Source organism: Ursus maritimus, unplaced genomic scaffold (genome assembly GCF_017311325.1).
Source record: "Ursus maritimus isolate PB19 unplaced genomic scaffold, ASM1731132v1 scaffold_14, whole genome shotgun sequence".
Classification (NCBI taxonomy): domain Eukaryota; kingdom Metazoa; phylum Chordata; class Mammalia; order Carnivora; family Ursidae; genus Ursus; species Ursus maritimus.
This window is the reverse complement of record NW_024423786.1, coordinates 43,647,773-43,669,784: the sequence shown is the minus strand read 5'-3', so window position 1 is coordinate 43,669,784 and position 22,012 is coordinate 43,647,773. Positions and strand designations below refer to the sequence as shown.

The 22,012-nt window shown below is 52.6% G+C and overlaps 3 protein-coding genes across 17 annotated transcripts in view; 1 reads left to right on the top strand and 2 right to left on the bottom strand.

The window, feature by feature from the left end:
- The window catches only part of SUGP2 (SURP and G-patch domain containing 2), a 34,911-nt gene extending 34,807 nt beyond the window's left edge, over nt 1-104 (bottom strand). For 3 of the 4 annotated variants that reach the window (XR_005834578.1, XM_040628966.1, XM_040628969.1), the window contains exon 1: nt 5-104. The gene's annotated coding sequence lies outside the window, so the exon portion shown is untranslated. The remainder of the gene's footprint in view (nt 1-4) is intronic. The other variant, XM_040628970.1, reaches the window with a different exon arrangement.
- On the top strand, nt 48-16,567 carry ARMC6 (armadillo repeat containing 6). 3 transcript variants are annotated; one of them, XM_040628971.1, is made up of 8 exons: nt 48-180; nt 5,481-5,654; nt 6,822-6,904; nt 10,602-11,175; nt 12,790-12,935; nt 14,080-14,211; nt 14,546-14,683; nt 15,812-16,567. In XM_040628971.1, the coding sequence occupies exons 2-8, from the start codon at nt 5,534-5,536 to the stop codon at nt 16,022-16,024; spliced, it is 1,407 nt and encodes a 468-aa protein (XP_040484905.1). In that variant the 5' UTR covers nt 48-180; nt 5,481-5,533; the 3' UTR covers nt 16,025-16,567. The 3 variants fall into 3 exon arrangements, with proteins under 3 accessions (XP_040484905.1, XP_040484906.1, XP_040484907.1); XM_040628972.1 differs by lacking the exon at nt 14,080-14,211; XM_040628973.1 differs by lacking the exons at nt 14,080-14,211; nt 14,546-14,683.
- LOC103674926 lies at nt 3,398-17,832 on the bottom strand. Of its 10 annotated transcripts, none has more exons than XM_040628975.1 (4): nt 17,604-17,832; nt 14,464-14,584; nt 8,406-8,486; nt 3,398-4,207 (listed from the first exon to the last, which is right to left on the bottom strand). In XM_040628975.1, the coding sequence occupies exons 1-4, from the start codon at nt 17,819-17,821 to the stop codon at nt 4,172-4,174; spliced, it is 456 nt and encodes a 151-aa protein (XP_040484909.1). In that variant the 5' UTR covers nt 17,822-17,832; the 3' UTR covers nt 3,398-4,171. The 10 variants fall into 10 exon arrangements, 7 of the variants coding, with proteins under 7 accessions (XP_040484909.1, XP_040484912.1, XP_040484908.1 ...); XM_040628978.1 differs by lacking the exon at nt 17,604-17,832 and adding an exon at nt 14,867-15,800; XR_005834580.1 differs by lacking the exons at nt 14,464-14,584; nt 17,604-17,832 and adding an exon at nt 10,907-11,039.
- Nucleotides 17,833-22,012: the final 4,180 nt, after the last annotated feature.

Sequence of the window (22,012 nt, the reverse complement as noted above, 5' to 3'; positions counted from 1 at the left end):
TTACCTGTGCTCGCGGTCACTCTTGATCACTCCGGGAGCGGTCCGTGGAGCTGAGGGAGGCCGGGGAGAGTTGGCGCCAGCGCGCCTGCGCCCGTACGGTGGCCGGAAGGGACCAGAGGTGATTCTGCTGGTGACAGTCGCGAGCCCCACCCTTTCCCCCCACGTGGCTGCGAAAACCGGGTGAGAAGCGGCGGCTGCGGAGTTCCCTCGCGCGGGGAGGGGAGTGGGCGCCGCGGGGTCGGGCTGGTGACTGTGGCGCCCCCCTCGGGGACTTGGTTTTGGGGACTGACTTTTACAGAAGCCGCCGGGGGACAAAATCCACCATTTCCCTGGCCTCCGCTTTCTTTTCATTCATTTATTGATTCATTCATAATCTATGTACTGAGTGCCTCCTGGGTTTCTGGCTCCATCCTGGGTAAGGGGGGAAGGTGGTGAACAAAGTTGTCTGAGCGCCAGTTCTCGTGGAGGTTAAATTTAATTGGGGAGGAGGCTAGACAGTAAAAAGAAATAAAACAAATGAACCATGTCACTCCAGGTAGATATAGTATTCAAAAAGGATGATGCGGTAGGAGGGGGGAGCTGCTTTAACCAGAGTGGTTATTAAGAGTGTCCCTTGGGTGGCTGGGAAGGATGAGAAAGAGGTGGGAAAGCTCAGGTGAGAAGGTCTAGATGAGAGACCTAGGTAAGGTCCACGTAGAGAAAGTGCTGGTAAGTAGACTAGATTTTGTTGCTAGGGTTGGGACGCCAGTGCAGGATTTTGAGCAGTGAGGTCTCTTTGTGATTTCAAGTTTCTCCCTGCCTGCGGAGTGGAGAATAGAAGTACAGAGTGTGGCAGGGAAGAAGCTGGTGAGGTCACCCATAGGGAGGATTGTACCTGAACCAGGGTGGGTGTGTCAGGTGGAGGAAGATGAGGAGTCATTAGAGTCCCTGCCATGTCAGGGCATCGTTTTCTTGGTGAGTGGAAACCTGGCTTAGAAAAGGAAACCGGCTGTCCTTTGGGGTCTTGCTAACTCCCTTTCTTGCCTCCAGCACACCTTGGACCCATCATGGGGACTGGTAATGCTGTTTTCCCCCTTTCCTAGCCTGGACTGTTCCCGGGTGGCTCCCAGACGACCATTCCTAGGCACCGTCTTTCTCGTGAGCTCCAGCTATGTACTTTCATTCTGCCACCTAGCCCTGTGCCCAACCTAGGGGACCCCTGTAGGATATGCCATAGAGGTGGTCTCAGAGCCGGCCATTGATCTCCTGAGCTCAGTACCGGGCAGGGTGAGGTTCATGGGGGTAGGGGAGCCAAGGCCAGAGAACACATACAGGTTCTAAGTGGTCAGGGAAGGCACCCAGGAGGAGGTGGCCTGGAAGCGCTAGCAGAAACTCTGCAGAGAACCCAGGTGGAGGGAAGGTGTTAATGAAGTAGGGTGGCCTAATGGCTAGGTCTCTTACTGCCTCTGTTCTCTGGCAGGTTCTTCCCCACTCTGAGCTTCAGATTTCTCATCTGTAAAGTAGCCATAATTGACATTCACCTTTAGGACTGTGCCTCTGTGACAGGGTGGCCACTCACTGTTGGCCCACTCAGGTCTGAAGCATGGCCAGGCTGGTAGAAGTATCATTTGGTGGCAGAGTCAGGAATAGAGTCCCTCCAACAGTCCCAGCTGGGAAGTTCCTGCCCCTCAGAACACCCCCACACACATACCAGCCTGGGTGCCTCCCTGAGAAGCTCTTTACTGAAACAGAAAATCCTCTTTTCCTTCACCTTTGACCGTGGAAATCTTTAGCAACCCCTGAACGGATCCTTATTCTTCTGTGGCAGAAAGAAGTAGGGGGGCCATCTGCAAGGAAGCAAGATGGGGTGTTTGATGCCCTTATGCCTCTCCCCCCCGATTAAACTGGTTGAATTACCTCTAAGCAACAAGGAAAAGGAACAATAGCTATGTTTATTGAGCTCTTACTCTGTGCCAAATCCTATTTAAGCACTTTATAGGAATTGACTGGTTGAATTTTCACTACAGCCCTATGAGGTAGATTCTCTGTTTATCCCCATGTCACACAAGAGAGACTTGACCAACAGTGAGGTTAAGTGGAGCGCCCGGGATTCAAGTCCCCCCTGCTGGCCCCAGAGCCTGTCCTCCTCCTCCCCCAAAACATCTGCGCAAACCCAGATGGGATATTCACATCCTGTGCCACCTCCAGAAAGAGGAGCACGGGCTTGAGGGCCTGTTTCCCATGCAGCCCAAATTTGCGCTCGGATTTTAGCCACATTCCCCTCCTGCTGTCCTAGTACTGCCTGTGCCTCTGTTCCCCTAACATTTTCTGTGATGCACGATTCTCTAACAGACCTGGACCAGGAAAAATAATTGTTTTGAAAGACAGTATTAGGACAATTGAGAAAGTTGATCATGGAGTGTATATTAGAAAAGAGTAATGTATCACTGTTAAATTTCCTGTGTTAAATTTTAGTTGCACATCGAATGTGTGAGAGTGTCCTTTTCTTGGGAGATTCATGCTGACGTCTTTAGGAGGGAAGGATCTGATTCCTGGAGCATACTCTCACATGGCATCTGTGTGTGCAGGAACACACTCTCACAGAGAGAGATGAACTTGGCAAAATGTTAACAACTAAAGTTAGGAGGAAATAGGCGTTCTTTGTACTATTCTTGAGACTTTATTATAAATTTAAAAAGTGATCTATTTTAATGGAAACTTAATATTACCTCAGTAAACAAAGGAGAGGGGCGCCTGGGTGGCTTAGTAAGTTAAGCGTCTGCCTTAGACTCATGTCATGATCCCAGGGTCTTGGGATCGAACACCACATCATGCTCCCTGCTCAGCGGGGAGTCTGCTTCTCCCTTTGTCCCTCCCCCCACTCATGCTGTCTTTCTCTCTCTCTCTCTCTCTCAAATAAATAAATCTTAAAAAAAAAAAAAAAAACAACAAACCCAAAGTAGATATAGTGTAAGAAGCAAAATGAAAGGAATTGTTAACCCCTGTTAGGCTCTGGGCCTGAGGCCTGTTTCCCTCTTTGTTGAAAAGAGAGAGTGGTAGGGGCACCTGGGGAGCTCAGTCAGTTAAGCATCCCGGACTCTTGATCTTAGCTCAGGTATTGATTTCAGGTTTGTGAGTTCAAGCCCCACGTTGAGCTCCACTCTGGGTGTGGAGCCTACTTAAAATAAAAAATAAATAAAATCTAAAAAAATAAATGAAAAAGGAGGCGCCTCAGTGGCTTCTACCCAGGTCATGATCTTAGGGTCCTGGGATCGGCCCCCGCGTCGGCCTCCCTGCTTAGCGGGGAACCTGCTTCTACCTCTCTCACTGACTCTCCTCCCCACCCCATGCTCTTTTTCTCTCTCTCAAATAAAAAAATAAAATCCTTAAAAAAAAATAAATGAAAACTACATGTTCAGTGCCTTAGTCACATTAGCTACATTTCAACTGCTAGAACCCACGTGGACAGCACAGATACGGAATATTCCATCATCACAGAAAGTTCCATTGGATGCATGGTCAGAATGGGTTTGAGTTTTTGGGAAGATGACTTCACAGGTGCATTTCACTCTTGTCTGGAGGCAGGTGGTGTTGGGTTTCTCTTCTGGTCATGTGAAATCACACAGCGGACGAGGGTACTGTCTCCTCATTGTCAGGCTCCCCATCAGTTTTGCTCCTTACAGTTTTGCAACCTATGGGGATTGTCGTCTAAATCTGCCCTGTTGTGTGTCATTAGTTGGAATTCATCTACAAAACAGAACTTTTCCTCTTCCCCTCTTTATAATCTGGTAATTATGTGAGGGAAGTAGGATGAATGCTGTATTCTTTATTTGCCAGTTTTCAGCAAAACGAGCATGGTGTGTGTTAGAACTATTATGAATGCATGGATTTTGATATCTATTGTTTTGTTTTGTTTTGTTTTTGTGCTCACCTGTCACTTGGGCCCATGAGCGTCTCTTAGGGTTTGCTCCCAAGTCCTTTGACATGACCCTGATGGTTTTTAGAAGCTTCCTTGCTTTCTGGTCTGACAAGATGCTCCTGGCTCGGCTCCTCTGGCCTGTTTCCTTCTCCGTGTAGACTCAGCCATTCCTCCAGGAGTCCTGTCTTCTTTGTTGGGAGAATGGTACTTTGAGACCATTGGTGGTGTTTGGGGTGTTCACTACTGCTGTCGTGTTATTTCCTCTAGGCATTTTCAGTTGCTATCACTAGAAAATTGGTTCTTTGTTTGCTTAAGAGAAAAATACATTGTGAGTTTGTATTGATAATTCCAGTTCAGATTTAGTTCTGAGTTTTTACTTTTTTTGGATTTTTTTGTGTTAGAATATTTTTTCTTTTATGCTAATTCCTGAGGACATAAACATTACTTATTTGCTATATCCACAGTGACTTCCAAATAACATTACTATTATCATTTCCAATAACACAATTACTGAAAAGTGTTGAAGGTTTTCTTTTATACTTCTTTCTATCCTTATCATACATCCCAGTAAGAATATATGGTTCTATCACTGTATTTTAAATTCCACATAGATATACTGTTAGATTCACGGGTTTCACTTTACTCTTGATTTTTAGGGATTGCTTTCATTTTTATTTTTGTTTATATTGATTTATTTCTTTTCCTAACTACATAAAGCACTTACATGGGTTCTAACTTTAAAACCATGAAACAGAGGGGGCCCCTGGGTGGCTCAGTTAGTTAAGCATCTGCCTGCAGCTCAGGTCGTGATCCCAGAGTCCTAGGATTGAGCCCCACGTTGGGCTCCCTGCTCCGTGGGGAGTCTGCTTCTCGCTCCTCTCCTTCTGCCCCTCTCCCCCCACTCATTTTCTCTCTCTCTCTGTGTCTCAAATAAATAAATAAAACTTTAAAAAACCAACAACGACCATGAAACGAGGTGCGTTTGGAGAGCATAATCCAGCTTCTAGTCCTGTCCTCATCACCCTTTTCCCTACTTCCCCTTATGGTAACTATTAGTTTTTGATTTAGCTTTCTATTTTATTTATTATTATTAATTTTTATTTTAAAACTTTTATTGATGTAACAGGATACCATTGTAAGTAGTTTTATTACATAGTTACATATGAAATACCTAACTATATAATAAAATATTGTATATAGTATTATATATTACAACAAACATTGCATATCTTAAATAACGTTACATAAAATGTAACATCATAACCATGCTATTTTATTATGATTGTGTAACATATAACGTATAATATTGTTAAAATATTGTGTCCTTTTTTTTTACTTGAAGGACACATACTATATTAACATCTTCTCTTTCTTCGATAAAATGTAAACTACTTGCCATCTTCTGCACTTTTAGAAGCTCTGCAGATGGTGGGCTATCAGCCTTCTCTGTGACCCAGGTTGTAAGAATTTTTCCTGGGCAGTCCTAGGCTTTGGCCCCTGATAGCTCTTCCCTAAGTGATAGCCAGGCTCGCGGTTGTCCTCTCGCTGTCAGTGAAGCTTTCTTCCTGCCTTGATTTCTCAGTTGGAGAGTGTCTATCAGGCGGGCACCTGCCGCCCCATGCACAGGAGGTGCAGATGGCCTCTAAGCGCATCACCCAAGAGACCTTCGATGCAGCTGTTCGTGAAAACATTGAAGAGTTCGAGATGGGGCCAGAGGAGGCAGTAAAAGAGGCCGTGGAACAGTTTGAATCACAAGGTAGGCACTGTGGCTCTGTCCCAGCACTGGTCTAGCTCTTTGCCCAAAAGTCTCTTCCAGTCCACAGCTCTTAATATGTGAGAATGATTTCCTGCCATGGCTCTGTCTTGCCTGGCATGGCAGCCCTGGGCCCTGTCGCCCTGTCTGCACTCTGCCGTGAGCAGGCTGGCCACCTTCTCCCACTTTGTTCTTGCCCTCCCTCTACTTGCCTTGACACCACCCAGACATCTGCAGGGCTGAATCCTTCAAGGTGGGTCTCATTTTAATTGCCACTTCCTCGAAGAGGCTTTTCCTGACTGCCTCCCAAGAAACAGGGCCACCTGCCTCCCTGCCTCACGCACACTCCAGCTTGAGTTCATGGAGCAGACGGGGGTGTTGGTCACCAGCCTGTGGCATATTCAAAACAGGCTGTAGGGGACAGTGGTTAAGAGGGGACTATTTGTTTACAGTGGTGTGGTCAGGGTTAGGAGACCCTGCCAGCCACAGTAGGGACCTCCCTGGCCCCACAACAGGCCATGGGTGGGGGTAGGAAGTCATCTGGCAGAGGCAGAGGCAGAGGCAGGGAGCTGGGAATAAATACCCCACCCTCCCACTCCTTCTGATCTGAAGTCCTACTCCCCATTGGCCAAGCCAGGTCAGACACTAGAGGGCAAGGGAGCTCAGGGGGTCCAAACCTCAGAGGTCAGAGGCTGGTGTCCCTGGCACAGAATGGAATATAGATATTGACCAGGGATGTGAGGAGTACCCAGATGTGTCTCGTGCAGTGGAGGCTTCCCTTGGGGGGAGTGCCAGGGAGGGTGGGGGTGCAGCGGGGTAAGAACAATGGGAGCCCCAAGGGAAAAGGCTGTGGGGTCCCCTCCCCCCTTGGCCCACCAGGTAGAATGTGTCTCTCACTGCAGTGATGACCTGCAGCCTCACTACTGCTCTGATCCCATTTGTTGGACAGGGCCAAGGGGCAAAGACCCCCCCCCCATATCCTACATGTCTTGTATGAATGTGGCTCCTGGGCCCTGGTAGGGAGGGGTTGGGGTGGGGAGTTGGGCAGACCCCCCCCCCCAAGGCCTCCAGAGTGGGGTGGTCCCAAAAGAAGGGAAATGAGGTATGTTCTGGCAGGCCTATGGGGATGATGGCTGTCACCTGTTTCCTGACCCCCCTCCCCCGCCGCAGGGGTTGATCTGAGCAACATTATAAAGCTGGCGCCCAAAGGCTCTGCAGATGGACCCCAGGAACCTACACACGACATCCTACAGGTAGGAAGGGGTGGCCCATGTGGGCATGGCTGACCTTACACATGTGGTTCCACACACATCACCGTTTAATAGTCTGTTAGGGGCACCTTTCCACTGGTTCCCAGATGACAGATGCAGGTTTTGAAGGGCAGGCACCCAGCATGTACATGGGAGTCTGAGCTTGCAGCCAGGGCTCCCTGAGTCCACATTTGAGAGCCGTTTGGGGATGGACTGTGCTTGGGTTGCCCCAGTTGGCAGCCTTGGGGCAGAGAGCACCATGGAGGAGCCTCCCAGGAGGACCCTCCCAACCACTAAGTTTGCTCAGAGATAGACAGGAACTGCAGAAAGAGAGTGGGATCACAGTAAGGCTGTCACCTGTTGAGCACTGACTGTTCACCAGCACATTATACAGCCTGCCCCTTTAGCACTAAAACTGGCCTGTGAGGTAGGTGGTGTCATCCCTGACTTAACTGATGGGGAAACAGAGGCCCAGAGCCTGCCCTCACTCTCCAGCACAGAAACAAGGAAGGTAAAGGTCACAGAGGTTAAATGCTATCCTTAAGGTCACCCATCAAACAGCGATAATAAGCTGTTGGTAAAAAGGCAAAAGGCTGTAGTGTTTTTTAAGAACTGACTGTGGAGTCCGTTCTGTGCAAGATGCTTTCTTTGTGCTATCTCCGTTATTCTCCCAAAGACCCCTGCAAGGTGGGGATTATTATTCCCATTTTACAGATGGGTAATCCAAAGAGAAAAAAATGATTTACCTGACAGCAAGAGAGTAAAGTGACAAAAGAGGAAGCTGGAGAACACAGGTCTGGGTATGAACCCAGCTCTGCCTAAGGCAGGGTATTTACTTCTCTATGCTCTCAAGGTTCTCACCATCTCCTGCCTCACAGAGGTTTTGAGAAAATTATCTCATTGTTTTGACTTATTTACTAGTAAGAAATGAGTCTATTGTCTTGGCAGTTTTTTTACTGGGTTGTTCATCTTGTTCTTATTGATTTGTAGATGCCCTTTACATATGAAGGGTCTCCGTAACAATAGTCTCTAATTATCACTGAGCAGTTAAGTGCTCAGCATTGTGCTAAATCCTTAAAACATATTATCTCAACCTGTTGTTAGCCCATTTTGCTGACCAGGAATCTGAGGCTTTCTAAAGATAAATGACTCACTTGTGGTCACAGCCAGTGAGGGGCAGAGCTGGGACCCAGACCCAGGTCCCTCTCCCAAGGAACTCAAGCTGGGAACAGCTCTGCTGTCTTCTACCAACAGTACAGAAAACTCCTTTTGTTTACAACCTTTGCTTTTTTATTCTTCTCAATTCGACTTTTAAATTTTATTTTTCATTACTGAAGAAGAATGTGAACGTGTTCTTGACATAAAAGACGTAAGCAATACTGAAGCATTTATAGCAAAATCTGAAAGTCCCTGTCCTGTCTCTCCCACCAAACCCCTCTCTTCCTTTCCCATGTGGGAGGTGCCACACACATTGGGTTTCATATCCTCCCGGCCTTATTCTCACCTTGCCATTGAGCCAGCCCCTTCTCATGCGCGGAAGCATTGACCTCTGCTGCTGTGTGTCCGACGCATGAAAAATGCTCATCTGTAGGAGAAAAATTCAACTCTGTGATGCCTTTTGAAATGAGTCTACCACAGTCAGGAAATTTGTTGCACACAGACTTATAGAAACAAAACCAAGAAGAAGTCTTGGAACTCTCTAAGGAGAAAATGAGCTGGACTGGTCTTATATGCGAGGCGTTTCAGGATCCAAGCCATCAGTGACAGAGAGAATGACCCCCGGGTTGGTGGACAGAGCCCCCGTCACCATGCCAAGTTGTCACAGGTGGAGCACAGCAGACTCTGCCACCTTCACTTCAGCGACTGTCCTCTCCTCAGCCACCCGCAGGGTCTGGGGTCTCGGGCAGCACCTAGGGACTGTGAAGACCACCGTCTTAGCCAACGCAGAGACTCGCCTTCTAGATGCCATCCAGGGCAAGAGGAGATTCCCCACAAACCGGGTGGAGACCAATGTGCAGTGTGTGGCCATTATTTTTTCCTCTCTTCTTTGACCAAACCCAGAGTGCTGTAACTCCAGCACTGTGCGTCTTAATGGCACTTGGGCTGCAGCTTTTCAGATTTCTTGCCAGGTTCTTGCTCCAGTGCTACATCCTCTGTTTTTGGTTTGTGGTAAAATGTATTATAACGCATATCCGCCATCTTCACTATCGCTAAGTGGACAGTTTGGTGACATGAAGTACTTTCACAGTGTTGTGCCACCATCCCCACCCTCCATTTCCGGGACATTCTCATCTTCCCAAACTGAAACCCTGTCCCCATTAAACACTGACTTCCTATTCCCCTCCCCAACCCCTGTCACCCACCATTCTACTTCCTGCCACTCTGAGTGTGACTCCTCTGGGGACCCCTATAAGTGGAATCACATAGTATTTGTCTTTCTGGGGCTGGCTGCTTTCACTCAGCAGAAGGGTTCATCCATGTTGGAGCCTGGGTCAGAATTTTGTTCCTTGTTGTGGCCGAATAATATTCCATCGTGTGGACAGACCACATTCTGTTTATCCATTCATCCACGGATGGAAAGTTGGGTGCTTCCAGCTTCTGCCTACTAGAATTAATGCTGCTATGAACACAGATACACAGACATCTCTAAGACTGCTTTCAGTTCTTCTGGGTATATACTTGGAAGTGGGTTTGCTGGATCATGTGGTAATTTTATATTTACTTTTTTGAGCATTTCCCTAACGACTAGCGATGTGGACCATCTTTTTGTATGCCTAGTGGCTGCCAGTGTGTTTTCTTTGGCGAATGTCCATTCAAGGCACATTCTCTGCTTTTAGCCTATTAATATTCTGTGTTGTTGCAACATACACTCAGTGAAGTCCAGCTCAAGGAAGGTGAGCCAACAGGCATCCTTGCCATTCAGGGCATTGGTGGCTAAATCACAGCCCTCTGGGTTGGGTTGATGGCATCTGCAGAATGGCCCTCCCTGGGGCCAGGGACCAGTGATTTCGTAAGCCCCAGGAGGCTCGGGTTCATCCTGGGCTCATTGCTGAGGCTGGTCTGGAGGTCATGGAATTGAATGGCAGCTAGACTCGGATGCTCATTCCAGATTGTTTCCTCGTTATTACCTTTTCCCCCCCAAGGGCTTTGACTTGAATTTGGGTAAATCAACAGTGTATATGGTGTGGTTTCATTTGGCAGATAAATATTTGTGGAATGAATGAGAGAGACAAACAGGAGACATCTGGTGTGGGCCGGTCTGGCAAAGGTAACTTTCACCTTCCTTGGAGAGGTGGCCTCTGGAGGGTTTGTTGGTCAGTTATAGTTGCATAGTAGGCAACCCAAAACAACTGTCATTTTCTTGTTCCTTACAGTTCGGCTGGGTGGACTGAGCTCAGCCAGATTGTGCGGGTCTTGCTTGGAGCCTCTTGCAATGGCAGCTAGGGCTGGAGTGTTGTCTGTGTCTGCACCCATGTGTGTGGCTCTGTGGAGGGACCCTGAGATAGCTGGGCTCTCTGTCTCTGTGTGGCCTCTGAAGGTCGAATCTCCTAAAAGCCCAAGTGCGGAAGCTGCCACGGCTGGACTGAATGTCCCCCGCGGGCCTAGATCCCAGGAGAGGCAATCTCACAGGGGGGCAACACTGTTGCTGTGGAACCTTTTTGGGCTGAGCTGACACTGAAGTTTCTCCCGTGTCCTCTAGGCCCTAGGTGACCTGCAGGAGTCCGTGGCCCGCTCTCGCCCCCAGGAAGTGTCTGCGTACCTTGCCCGCTTTTTTGAGCACTGCAAGCAGGACAAGGCTTGCCGCTTCCTGGCGGCCCAGAAGGGGGCCTACCCCATCCTTCTCGCCGCCTGGAAGCTTGCTGCAACAAGTGACCAGGGCCTTCTGCTCCAGACCCTCAATGCCCTGTCAGCCCTGACCGATGGCCAGCCCGATCTCCTAGACACCCAGGGCCTGCAGCTGCTGGTGGTCACGCTGGCCCAGAATGCCGACGCAGCCGATCTGACCTGTTCTGGGATCCGCTGTGTGTGCCACGCCAGCCTGAAGCACGAGCAGAATCGGCAGAGCCTGGTGAAGGCCGGTGTGCTGCCCCTGCTGACTGGTGCCATCGCCCGGCATGGGCACTGCGCTGACGTGGTCAGGGAGGCCTGCTGGGCCCTCCGAGTCATGACCTTCGACGATGACATCCGTGTACCCTTTGGCCATGCCCACGACCATGCCAAGATGATTGTGCAGGAGAATGGAGGTTTGAAGGTACTCATTGAGGCTGCCAAAGGTAGGAACAGGTGTGAGAATGAGAGTGGGGTTTTAGGACTACTTCACGCATGGCTGGCTCCAAGCTCCACTTGCCTCTTTTGGCTTACTACCACCCACATGGCAGCCCTAGTGGAACAGTGTCCTTACTCCTGGTTGCTCTAGGAGAGTTCCAAGCCAGGGCTCGTTGGCCAAGATCAGATCCTGTGGCCCATCTCTGGAGCCATTTGAGGAAGGGGCTTGGCTCTATCTACCCACACAGACTGAGAACATGTGGAAAGGAGCGCTCCCCAAAGGGACAAATAAGGGAGTTTCCCAAAGATGGGGGAGTGTGGCTGGTCCCCGATAGAGGTTACACTTTCATTCATATTTAGCCTCAAGTTGTTATGCACGTACATGTTCCTGACTGGGATGACCAAGGCAAGCCAGCCCTAGGGGATCACAGCGCTGAAGTCCCGACCCGAAATTCCCTGCCCCCTGTCAGCTGTACTCTCCAGAAAAGGCCTGACTGTAGTCTGGTGCACAGGTGCTAGAAGAATTAGTTCTTCCCAGCCTGCCTGTGGCTCTGGCTCTGTAGCTAGGCTTGTTTGTGTGACTCCAGCCCTATCTTCTGGAGAGGCAGGCCTGCCTCAGTCTCACACCTCTCGAGAGGGCGAAAACAGGTCCAGCCATCTGCAAGGTCGAGCTGCTTTTCTGAGGGGGAGTTTATATCTTTCTCATTTGTTGACAGGAGCTCCTATCAGTCAGGGTTCTACCAGACAACCAGTGGGATGTGTGTGTGTGTTTCAAGGAATTGGCTCATGTGGCCGAGGGGCTGGTGAGTCTGAAATCCGTGGAGCAGGCTTGGGCAGGAGCCAACACCATAATCCTCAGGCGAGCGGCTTCCTCTTCAGGGAGACCTCAGTTTCCTTCTTAAGGCCTTCAGCTGACTGGATGAGGCCCACTCAGACCATCAAGGGTCATCTTAAAGTCAGCTGATCACAGATGTCACCACATCTAGAGAATACCTCCATCCAGATTCGTGCTCATGGCGTTGCTGGGGGCAGCACCCTGACCAGGGAGACATACCAGCTGACTGTCACAGAGCTCTGTATAAATTAGGGCTATCCCCCCCACACACAGCCTTCCACCCCCTACCACCTCCCTATATGAGCCTCAACTCAGGCCTCTCCTCCCTGGGGCCTCTGAGCTTCATCTTCGGCATCTGTGTTCAATTTTGCCCAGGTCAACTCTATCCATATGTCCCTGTACGGTTTCTGGGTTTCCCGTTGCACTTAGAAAGGTCATTCCCACCCCAAGAATATAAAAATAGTCTTGGATGTTTTATTATAGCACTATTATGGTTTTCTTTTTTTAGTTGAGATCATCAGTTGGTCTGGAATTTATCTGGGACACGGTGTGGGGGAGGGCGTGTTCGCGTGTGTTCTGCGGCCAGCAGGGGGCACTGCAAGCCCGAGCAGCCCTGGTGTTCAGTGGGGCTCTCCTGGTGTGTGTGTGGCCTCCCTGCCTGGCAGAAGGGCCCTGCTTCCCAGGTGGAACAGGATTTGTACCAGGACCGCTGGCTCCTGTTTCCAAACAGGGACTGGTTCTCTCCCTGTCCTCGCCCCCAGTGGTTCCTCTCCCTCCCTCTCCACAGCATTCTCTGACAACCCCAGTGTCCTGAGTGAGCTCTGCAGCACCCTATCCCGCCTGGCCGTCCGCAACGAATTCTGCCAGGAGGTCGTCGACCTTGGGGGCCTTGGTGTCCTGGTGGCCCTACTGGCCAACTGCAGCGACCACCAGGTGGGTGTCCAGAGCCCCTTAGCATGTGAAGCCCCCCTAATCACTTGGATTTCAATTTGTCATTTCTCTTGATGCCTCAGGAAGGTTCCAGACTTGCCAGTGAACTCTGCCCCTTTGAGCCCCAGCCACCCAGACAAGCTTGAATCAGAACACACTGGCCCTGTCTGCTGACCCTGGAAGCAAAGTGCAGTTTTCACTTCTCATTGACCTCAGGGCAGGAAGTAAAGTTTTAGGGGAAAACAAATCCACCCACTCTCTCTTACTGTCCTTTAACACCTTTGCATTTTCTACCAGTAGTTGGAGGAATGTGAGTGGGTGTTGGCAGGGGCAGGCCCAGGCCCCAGCTCAGGGGTGTGATGCTTGAGTGAGGCAAATCCTTGGTGCCTCAGTTTCTCCATCCATAAAATGGGGCGGGGACCCCTATTCATTATTCTTTCATTTAGCAACCACTTAACCCCCTCTCTACATGCCTGGCCTAGGGCAGGAGGACCTCCCCGTCCCGTGGCAGCAATGGTCCTATTGCCCCCAACCCTAGCTGGTAATATCAGCCAGTCTCCTTCTGTACAGCTGGCAGAAAGCTGAATTTGAACTGGCTTAAGCACATGTGGGAATGCATTTTGTTTATACTTCTGGACAGTCAGGGGGTGGGTCGAGGCTTAGTTTCCCTCCCATCGCTTTCTCTTTCTCTTTCATGGCTCTGCCCCTCACTGGGGCGGTGGACAGTCCCAGCAGCATCTGGTCAACTGTCCTCAGCTCAGGTTGGTCATTGCCCACCTGGGGACTCAACTGTGGCCAGGGGACCCTGTGATTTGATTCCTGGCCTGAGCCACATGCCCCCTCTGTGCGTGAGGGGTCGGTGTCAAGGTTGTCCAAATGCCTGGCCTGGACACAGGTGGACTACTTCACAGGGTCCACCTCCCCGAGCCTCCCCTGCCTTTTCCATGCAGCGAGGAAGAACCCTGCCATTACAGGCTGCCCGCGTGACCTAGGGCGGCCTCCGCCTGTTGTTCAGACAGTGAAGCAACAGACCCTCCCTCAAGACCCCACCCCCACCCCCACCAACCAGCAACCAAGCAGTTAGCGTCTGGCACAGCACAGGAGGACAAGCTGGCCAGAGCAGATCCCCACCTTGCCCTCCCTGTAGGACCTTGTGAAGCAAGTGTTGAGTGCCCTGCGGGCCATCGCAGGCAACGATGATGTGAAGGACTCCATTGTCCGTGCTGGCGGGACAGAGTCCATCGTGGCCGCCATGACCCAGCACCTGGCCAGCCCCCAGGTACCTCTCCCAGGCAGGGGGCACACGAGGTGGGGCACAGTGGCTGGAGTCCCAGATCAGTATCTGCTTTCGCATGGTGCTCTTCCCATTTCCTTAAGCAGGGCTAGGGCTGGGGTGGGGCCCGCACAAGTCCTAGGTTGAGACCGTCACCCCTAAGAGCGTGGTTTATGTTTTTATGATTCCTGTTATGACTGATCTGGTATATACATGGGCTGGCAGCAGTCTCTCCAGGGGAAACTGCAGGGCACTCACCTGGGGAATTAACAGTGGTGGCCACGGCAGGCCCTCTGGATGACGGGCATCTGACTGTCTCCGCCATCTGTGACCCCCACAGGTATGTGAGCAGAGCTGCGCGGCCCTGTGCGTCCTGGCCCTGCGAAAGCCGGAGAACAGCCGGGTCATCATGGAGGGCGGCGGGGCCCTGGTCGCATTGCAGGCCATGAAGGCGCACCCGCGAGAGGCCGGGGTGCAGGTGGGCCTGGGGGCAGGAGGGCGGGGCAGTACAGAGCGGCAGGACCCAGGCCCTCCCTGTCCCTGTCCCCATCCCCATCCCAGCCCAATTCTCTCAAAGTCTTCTTCCTTCCCAGGCCCCAAAGGCATCTACTTCCACTCTTTAAAAATGCACCCAATTCTCCCCATGGCTGTCTTCCTGTACCTTTGCTCTTCCTGCATTGATCTTTTCCTCTTCTAACAGTTCCTTTAGAAGGATAGGAAGAGGAGGAGGAGATGGGAGGAGAGCAGGTGCAGATCTGCTGGGACTTTTGGAAGATTCCCTGCCATTCATGGGCTTCTCCTTCATGTTCAGCACGTGGGACCCATAGTCCGTACCTTACTGGGGAGTCAGTGAAGCTGAGCAGTAGACGGGGCTGTGTGCGCCCCTGCCTGAAACCCACACACTTCCTTGTAGCTGTCAGGGCTCTCCCTACCTCCCCGACTCCCACCTCGCATACCCTCCCAGCACAGGGGCCTCTGTGTTCGTCCTCAGACACACCAGGCTCTGTCCCATTAGTGGCCTTTGCTGCCGATGGTGTCTTCTCTGAAACACTGTACCCTTGGTTCACCCATCACCTTGCCCACTCCTCACCGCCCTGGCTGGGCAGCCCCTCACACCTCACCTACTTCTCATCTAGTCTCCCAATGGTGGGGTGCTTTGTGGCACCCACACATGGCAGATAAGCAGGGCACAGATGTGAATGAATGAGTGATGATGTGATTGACAGGTGGGCCCTGTGCACAACTCCCTCTTCCGAATCTCTCTCTGCCCTCCTTTCCTGGGGCCCTTGCCCAGGCTCTTGCCAGCCACAGGGGAATCTTGCTCTGAGACTGAGGGTCCCACGCCTGAGGGATCAGCTGCACCTGCCAAGCACTTGACTGCCCTGAACTTCAATTTCCTCACCTGGGGGATGGGGAAATGAGCCCTGCTTCCCAGGGCAGCTGAGAGGAAAAAGTGGGGAGATGAATCTAGCCTGATGAGTCACAGCGTAGCCACCTACTATATGTTGGTTGTGGTCACCTTTGCCCTGTTATGATAAGGGCCCTGGGGTCAGAGTGGACCCCACCCACCGGCGCACAACCACTCACCTTCACTTCTCCCTCCCAGAAACAGGCCTGCATGCTGATCCGTAACCTGGTGGCCCGCAGCCAGGCCTTCTCACAGCCCATCTTGGACCTGGGGGCCGAAGCACTCATCTTGCAGGCCCGTGCTGCCCACCGTGACTGTGAGGATGTGGCCAAAGCTGCCCTGCGGGACCTTGGCTGCCGTGTTGAGCTGCGAGAGCTGTGGACTGGCCAGAAGGGCAACCTGGCGCCGTGACCCCAGGCTCAGTCTGGGCCATGGCTCTGGGTGAGTTATGTGACTCAGGAACAGGGAGGAGGTCCGTGTCCTGCCACTCTACTCCCCGGATTCTTCCCCCACTCAGTGGGAGGTGTTTTCTGATGGGCACCAGGTACAGACTAGGGTGGGAAGGGAGCATTGGTGAAACGTCTACACAGCAGAAAGCAGCCCCTGGGTCCTGGCCTCCCTTCTCCTTGTTCTCCTCGCCAGCTGACAGCATTGGCGCTACCCGTCCTGCCCTCCCACTCCCACCCCGTGCCCTTTCCTACCAGAAGGGCCTCCTTAATATTGCTTGGGGGCAAAGAACTAACTGAAATGCGGGACCCACGCTGGCCAGTCTCACAGGAGGATGGGGACCCTGCTTCGGCTCCTACAAGTCTGTTTTCTCCCCTGCTTGTCTCTCACTTGTAATGTGGATTGTAGGTGTCTTGCTCTGCTGGACAGAGGGCAGGGACCAAGCTCTTCTGCCTCCAGGGGTCCCAGGCCAGCCAGTACTGCCCAGTAATAAAAGACTCTGTTAGTTGAACAATGGAGGGATCTCTTCCATAGCGCGGTGGAGTGTGGGGGCTGCCTCCAGTGGCCTCCGAGAATGGGAGAGGGGCAGACGTCTGGGGAGACCATGGGGTCGCTGAGGAAAGCAAAGGGGATTTGAGAACAGCCTGGGGATATATGATCTGCTGTCACTCCCAGACAGGCAAGTCTGCTGGGGTCGTGGTTCACACCTGGGGTCTCAGCCCCAAGGCCACCGTTTCTGATTATGTGTCACTCAGCTCTGTGGCCTTGAGCTAGCGACGTAATCTCTCTGACCCTTGATTTGATCCTCTGTGAAATGGGGAGGGGGGAAATGGAGCCCCCTCTGAGGGGTGTGCAAGCAGAGCTGGGCACATGGGAGGCACCCGATTGTCTTAGCTTCACCACTTCAGTCACCCTAGGACTGTCCTGTACTCGTCTGCCCGGCAGCTTGAGGTCGTTCCTCGCCGGGTGGCTTGGGCAGCCTGCCTTCCTTCTTTGAGCCTCAGTTTCCCCATCTGTAGTATGGACATCACTATTGCTGCCCCAAATATCTGCTGTACCCCCAAAGTGTTCTGGGGGTCCCCAGGTAGCTGTGCCTGGCAAACCCCAGCGCTCCTCTGCATTTACACTTGGGGTCATGTTGTGGTCACCCAGCAGCTTGCTCATCCCACATGGCCCAGTCAGGGTTGGGTAGCTTCAGGAACCCTGGTGGGCTCCAGGCGCAGTACCTGACCTCTCCAGCCCACATGCTGGGAGCCCTTCACCTCTCTTGGAACACCCGGCCCGCTGCTTGTCATTCATCTCCCCTAGCTCGAGGAGGGCCTGAATCTGGTCCTTGATATCAGCTCAAGCCCTTTCCTAGAAGGCTCCTGGTTTCCGTGGCTGATGCGAATAGCTGGGGTCGGGGTGGCATCACCCTAGTCCTAACTCCCCATGGTGGCAAATTGTTCCCCACTCCTGGCTGGGAGGGCCCAGCCAGCCCAGGGGGGCTGACATGAACCTCTGACCCAGTCACCTCACCCTGACTCCCCCACCGGGAACTCACCCAGCATGTAGAAGGATCTTGCACCTGCTCCAGGCTGCCCTGCCTTGACTTCTGCCACCCATGTGACCTCGGGGCAATCTGTAGGCCCTGTGAGCCTTATGTATCATCATCTGTCTCATGGGAGGTGGGTGGTGCCAGCCCATTTCTGGGGAAGCCTGAGGTGCCGTTCCTGTAATTCCTGTCCCAGCTCTGCTCTCAATCTTCCCAAAGCTCCCCATTGTCCTCTCCATAAAACCAACTGTTCTCTGGGCCCTGCCCACCTCCCAACCTCATCTTCCCTACATTCTCTTTTATTTTTTTTTTTAATTTATTTATTTGACAGAGATAGAGACAGCCAGCGAGAGAGGGAACACAAGCAGGGGGAGTGGGAGAGGAAGAGGCAGGCTCATAGCAGAAGAGCCTGATGTGGGGCTCGATCCCACAACGCCAGGATCACTCCCTGAGCCGAAGGCAGACGCTTAACCGCTGTGCCACCCAGGCGCCCCCCCCTACATTCTCTTTTAGTTGTCTTTCTAGCCACATCAGCTTCCCTACCTCAGGGCCTTTGCACATGCTATTCCTTGCATGGAGCACCTTTCCCCCAGCCCTCCCCATGGCTGGCTCCTCCCTGGCACCATTTTCTAGCCCCCTCCCTGGGGAGATGCCCTGCTGTTCCCCTTCACTGGTACCCTGGTCCCATCACCTCTTGTGCTATGTCTCTGAGCTCTGAGCCTATCTGAGGTTGCCTTGCTTGTGTGCTTTCCTGTTTGTCCCCTACTGCCCATGAGTTGCATGTAGGCAGGCTCCTGTCTCCCTGCTCTGCTCCAGCTTCCTGTAAATAGCTTTGAATGTATACCTAAATAACAAGGGGGTGGTTTGGAGGAAAGGTCTCTGCCCCCACAGCGCTAGTGCTCTCCTCCCCTGAGCACCTGCCAGCCTTCCTACAGCTGCAGGCTTCTCTGGAGAGGCAGGGCTCCAGCTTATCAGTCCTTCACACCTTAGTCTGAAGAAATGGGTTTCGTCAGTGGGCGTGGCTCAGGGTCTGTTTGGAAGTCTCCGGGTTGGGTAGGCTTATCATTGAGGTTGGCCAAACCTGGGTTCCAGTCCCTGCTCTGCCACCTCAAGTGAACCTCAGCCTCCTCTTCTGAAAACAGATTAAGTGTGTTGCTATACAGGGCCACAGCCCCCAGCAAGGCACACAGCCCTTCTCTAAGGAGTGCTTGCCATCCTCGTTGATGATACTGAAACCAGGGCTGAGGAGGAAACCACTACAAGGGAGGGGCCAGAACATTCAGGCTATGCCTCTACTGCTGTGTGTTCTTGGATAAGTGGCACAGCCTCTCTCAGCCTCTGGGAGGCTGAGTGAAACTGCCTTGAAACCAGTCGGGCTTGGTTGACATCATTGCTACATTCAGCAGGTGTCCCTCCAGCCAGGGAAGGACCCAGGGTCCTGGCTTAGGAACACATCTTTGAGAGGCAGGGCCTACGAACCCCATTTTCCAGATGAGAAATAAACTTGCTGGCCTTTGAGGGGCCACAGTGCGATGAGAACCCAGCTTGGCCTGCCTCCACGCCCCTCCTCTCTTGCCAACGTTGCTAACCTGACCTTGGGCAAATGGCTCTCTGGCCTCTGTTGATTAAGCCCTGTCACTCTGCCCAGGCCTGGCTCACAGCCATTGTGTCAGATGATTCCAGGGATCCCCGAGAGGTAGAGGAGATTGGGGAGGGGGCAGAGAGACAATGTCCTGCCCAGAGCCAGCCAGGCTGACACGGAAGAGCTGGGATCCCAGGCACCCTGGCCAGGCATAGCTGAAGGGCCCACAGTGGGGGTGTCAGTTGCTGATGCCAAGGGGCATTACTGGCCTTTGTTGGAAGGCGGCAGGGAGGTTGACCGGCGCCAGCATGCTGACAAGCGAACAGAAGCCAGAGCCCAGGCAGTGCCTTTGGCACCCTCAGGAGAGGCAGCCTTGTGCTGGGCTGCTGCCTGACCCTTCCCTCAGTTGGCACTGTCCCTAGGGGTACCGTGGGACCTTCCAGGAGCTTGCTGCCTCCCTCCCAGGGCCTGGCAGGTGGGTGCTGTGGGTAGGGACTCCTGTAGCATAAATATCTTCCTTTTTGGGTGGCAAACCCCACCCATAGTTGGTCTATGTCCACATTCCATGAAGCGCTATTTACAGAAAGGGAAACAGGCCCCAAGAACAGTTTATCCGTCACCAACACTCAGCAAGTGCTGGCTGTGGACCAGTGAAGTTGTGAGTGTTTTACTTCCATTCATCCTGTTAGTGCTGCCATCAACCCTGGGAGGTAGTTGGGGAAACCGAGACAGAGAATTTGAGTCACTTGCTGAAGGTCTGGTGGCCAGCAAGTAAAAAACAGCAGGGATTCAAACCCAGCCTCAGGCCCTTTCTGCAAGGAACACTTGTAGTGTGAAGATCAGTTTTCTCATCTGCAAAGTAAGTGCTGTCTCCTTCCCCCACCATCTGGAAATGAGATGGTGTTTGGGAAGCACCCAGCCCATTAAGGACCTGATACCCATTAGATGTTCAGCGGACCTCAGTGTCCTCCTCTTGTCCAGAGAGCAGAATGGAGACCAGGGCCTAGAGTTGGCTGGGAAGCAAACCACAGCAGGGGAGGTATGGGAGAGAGGTCCAGGTGGGAATATCATGGGAATATCATGGGTCAAATGGTAGCCTCAGGCTAGTGACATCCACAGTGTGAGCCTCAGTGTTTTCTCCATCCTCCATAGTCCTCCATACTGGGAGCCCTTTGAGATGTTGTTGATTAAGCACTAGGCAGGGGATTGCCCAGCCCTGAAATGTGAAGACTTATTAAGGCCTAGCTTACGGTTTGCGCCCTCCCAGCATTCCCTGGTTCTGAACTTGATCTCCACCAACCCCAGCCAGCACCTAGAGGAAATAAGAGCCAGTATCTGGGAACATTTGTAACCCTCTCCGCCCTGGAGATTAAGAGAGTGCACTTGGTGAGTCAGAGAACTGGGTGGACTTGGGGGGAGTGCCAATGACACAGCGGAGCACTGCACGGCAAGTGTCTTCTCTAAACTGCTGGCATCTGTCTGCAAAGAATCCCATGAACTTCACCTCACAGTGAAGCTGAGGCTCACAGGCCAGATGGCCCTGCTGAGGGTCAAATGCTTTCGTTGAAGGTCAAGGCAAGAGCTGGGATGTAAATTCTCTCCAAAAGAGGAAAGATCAAGGTGTAGGAATCGTTGTCCCCTGAGAAAACCGATCCACAACTACCTTCACCAAGGTTATGTAGTGGGCCAGTGGCTGGACATGAATTGGACCCAGATTACTCGGGCCCCTGGTGGTTCTTCTCTGACACTGCCTTACCCTACTTCCAAAGAGCAGGCTACTCTAAATTCACCCCCAGATTCAGCCACTTGAAGCGCTGTGGGCAAGGAGCTAGACCTCTCTGCCCTCTGGTTTGTGTAAAACATGGCCAGTGGTCGCTCTGACCTCATGAGATAGTGGTTAGTTTTCAGTTGATTCACAAAGGGCTTATCCGGGAGGAGGCCAGACGGGGATGTCATTGGATCCCGTAAAGGAGAAAGCTTGAAATCAGAGAAGTCCAACACTTCCAGAAAACCACAAAGCTCATGGGTAGGATTCCACCTGTTTCCATGTCTTCACAACAACCTGGAGCTTCAGGCGACGAGCCTGAGTGACCTCAGAGAGTCTGCCTTCTCCGTGTCGTTAGCAGGGAAATAGCGGGGAGTGAAGGAATGTAAAATTATCCAGGAGTCTTTCGGCCGCGATGGCCCATGTTCACAGCCAGAGTTGGAGGTCCTGCTTCTGCGCTGCGTGGTCTGAGGGCTAGCCTCTTCGACACAGCCTTAGGGAACCCCGCTCAGGGCGTCTGAGGCCACCTAGGGTCGCCGTGCTCCCGGCCAAACTCTGCACCTTGCGCTCTCCCGCCCTGCCCCGAGACACACCGCCCACGGCCCCTGCGACCGGCCGCAGGGCCTGCTCGTCTTCGGCTTCGCAGCCAATCCTCATCGCCCTTCAGACTACGCCCTCCGTTCTTCTCGCGCCAGCCGCGCCAGCCGCGCCAGCCACTTCGGAGCCCCGCCCTTACCCCCCAGGGATTGGTCATGAGGGCTGCTCGTCTTCTGCCAGAGCTCCAATCCTCGCCTACCTCCCGGCCCTCGCCTCTCCGCACCTCGCACCCTGCGGGACCACCTCTGGGACCAAAAACCTCACCCAATAGCCCGCCTCTACCAATCAGTGATTGGCTTCAGGGGCTGCCCGTCTGTTACATGCCAACCAATCCCTGTCTTTCCCAACGCCGATTTGCCAGCGTTCAGCCAATCGGAGTTTGGCGTGAACCCCTCCCGCGGCGCGCGCCGGGGGTGCGCGAGGCGGGGCCGTGGTGGCCGGAGGCGGCGGCGGCGGCGGCGGCGGCGGCGGCGG

What these genes read in the sequence shown, in the direction of transcription:
- ARMC6 (XM_040628971.1), top strand. Translation starts at nt 5,534, where the DNA reads ATGGCCTCTAAGCGCATCACCCAAGAGACCTTCGATGCAGCTGTTCGT. An exon ending in ACTCATTGAGGCTGCCAAAG is followed by an intron (nt 11,176 to 12,789) that starts GTAGGAACAGGT and finishes CCCTCTCCACAG; the next exon opens with CATTCTCTGACAACCCCAGT. An exon ending in CGCGAGAGGCCGGGGTGCAG is followed by an intron (nt 14,684 to 15,811) that starts GTGGGCCTGGGG and finishes TCTCCCTCCCAG; the next exon opens with AAACAGGCCTGCATGCTGAT.
- LOC103674926 (XM_040628974.1), bottom strand. Translation starts at nt 17,821, where the DNA reads ATGGGGAGCTTTGGGAAGATTGAGAGCAGAGCTGGGACAGGAATTACA. An exon ending in AAGATCCTTCTACATGCTGG is followed by an intron (nt 14,585 to 17,603) that starts GTGAGTTCCCGG and finishes CGGCTTTCGCAG; the next exon opens with GGCCAGGACGCACAGGGCCG. An exon ending in CACCACTGTTAATTCCCCAG is followed by an intron (nt 8,487 to 14,463) that starts GTGAGTGCCCTG and finishes TTTCTCCTACAG; the next exon opens with ATGAGCATTTTTCATGCGTC.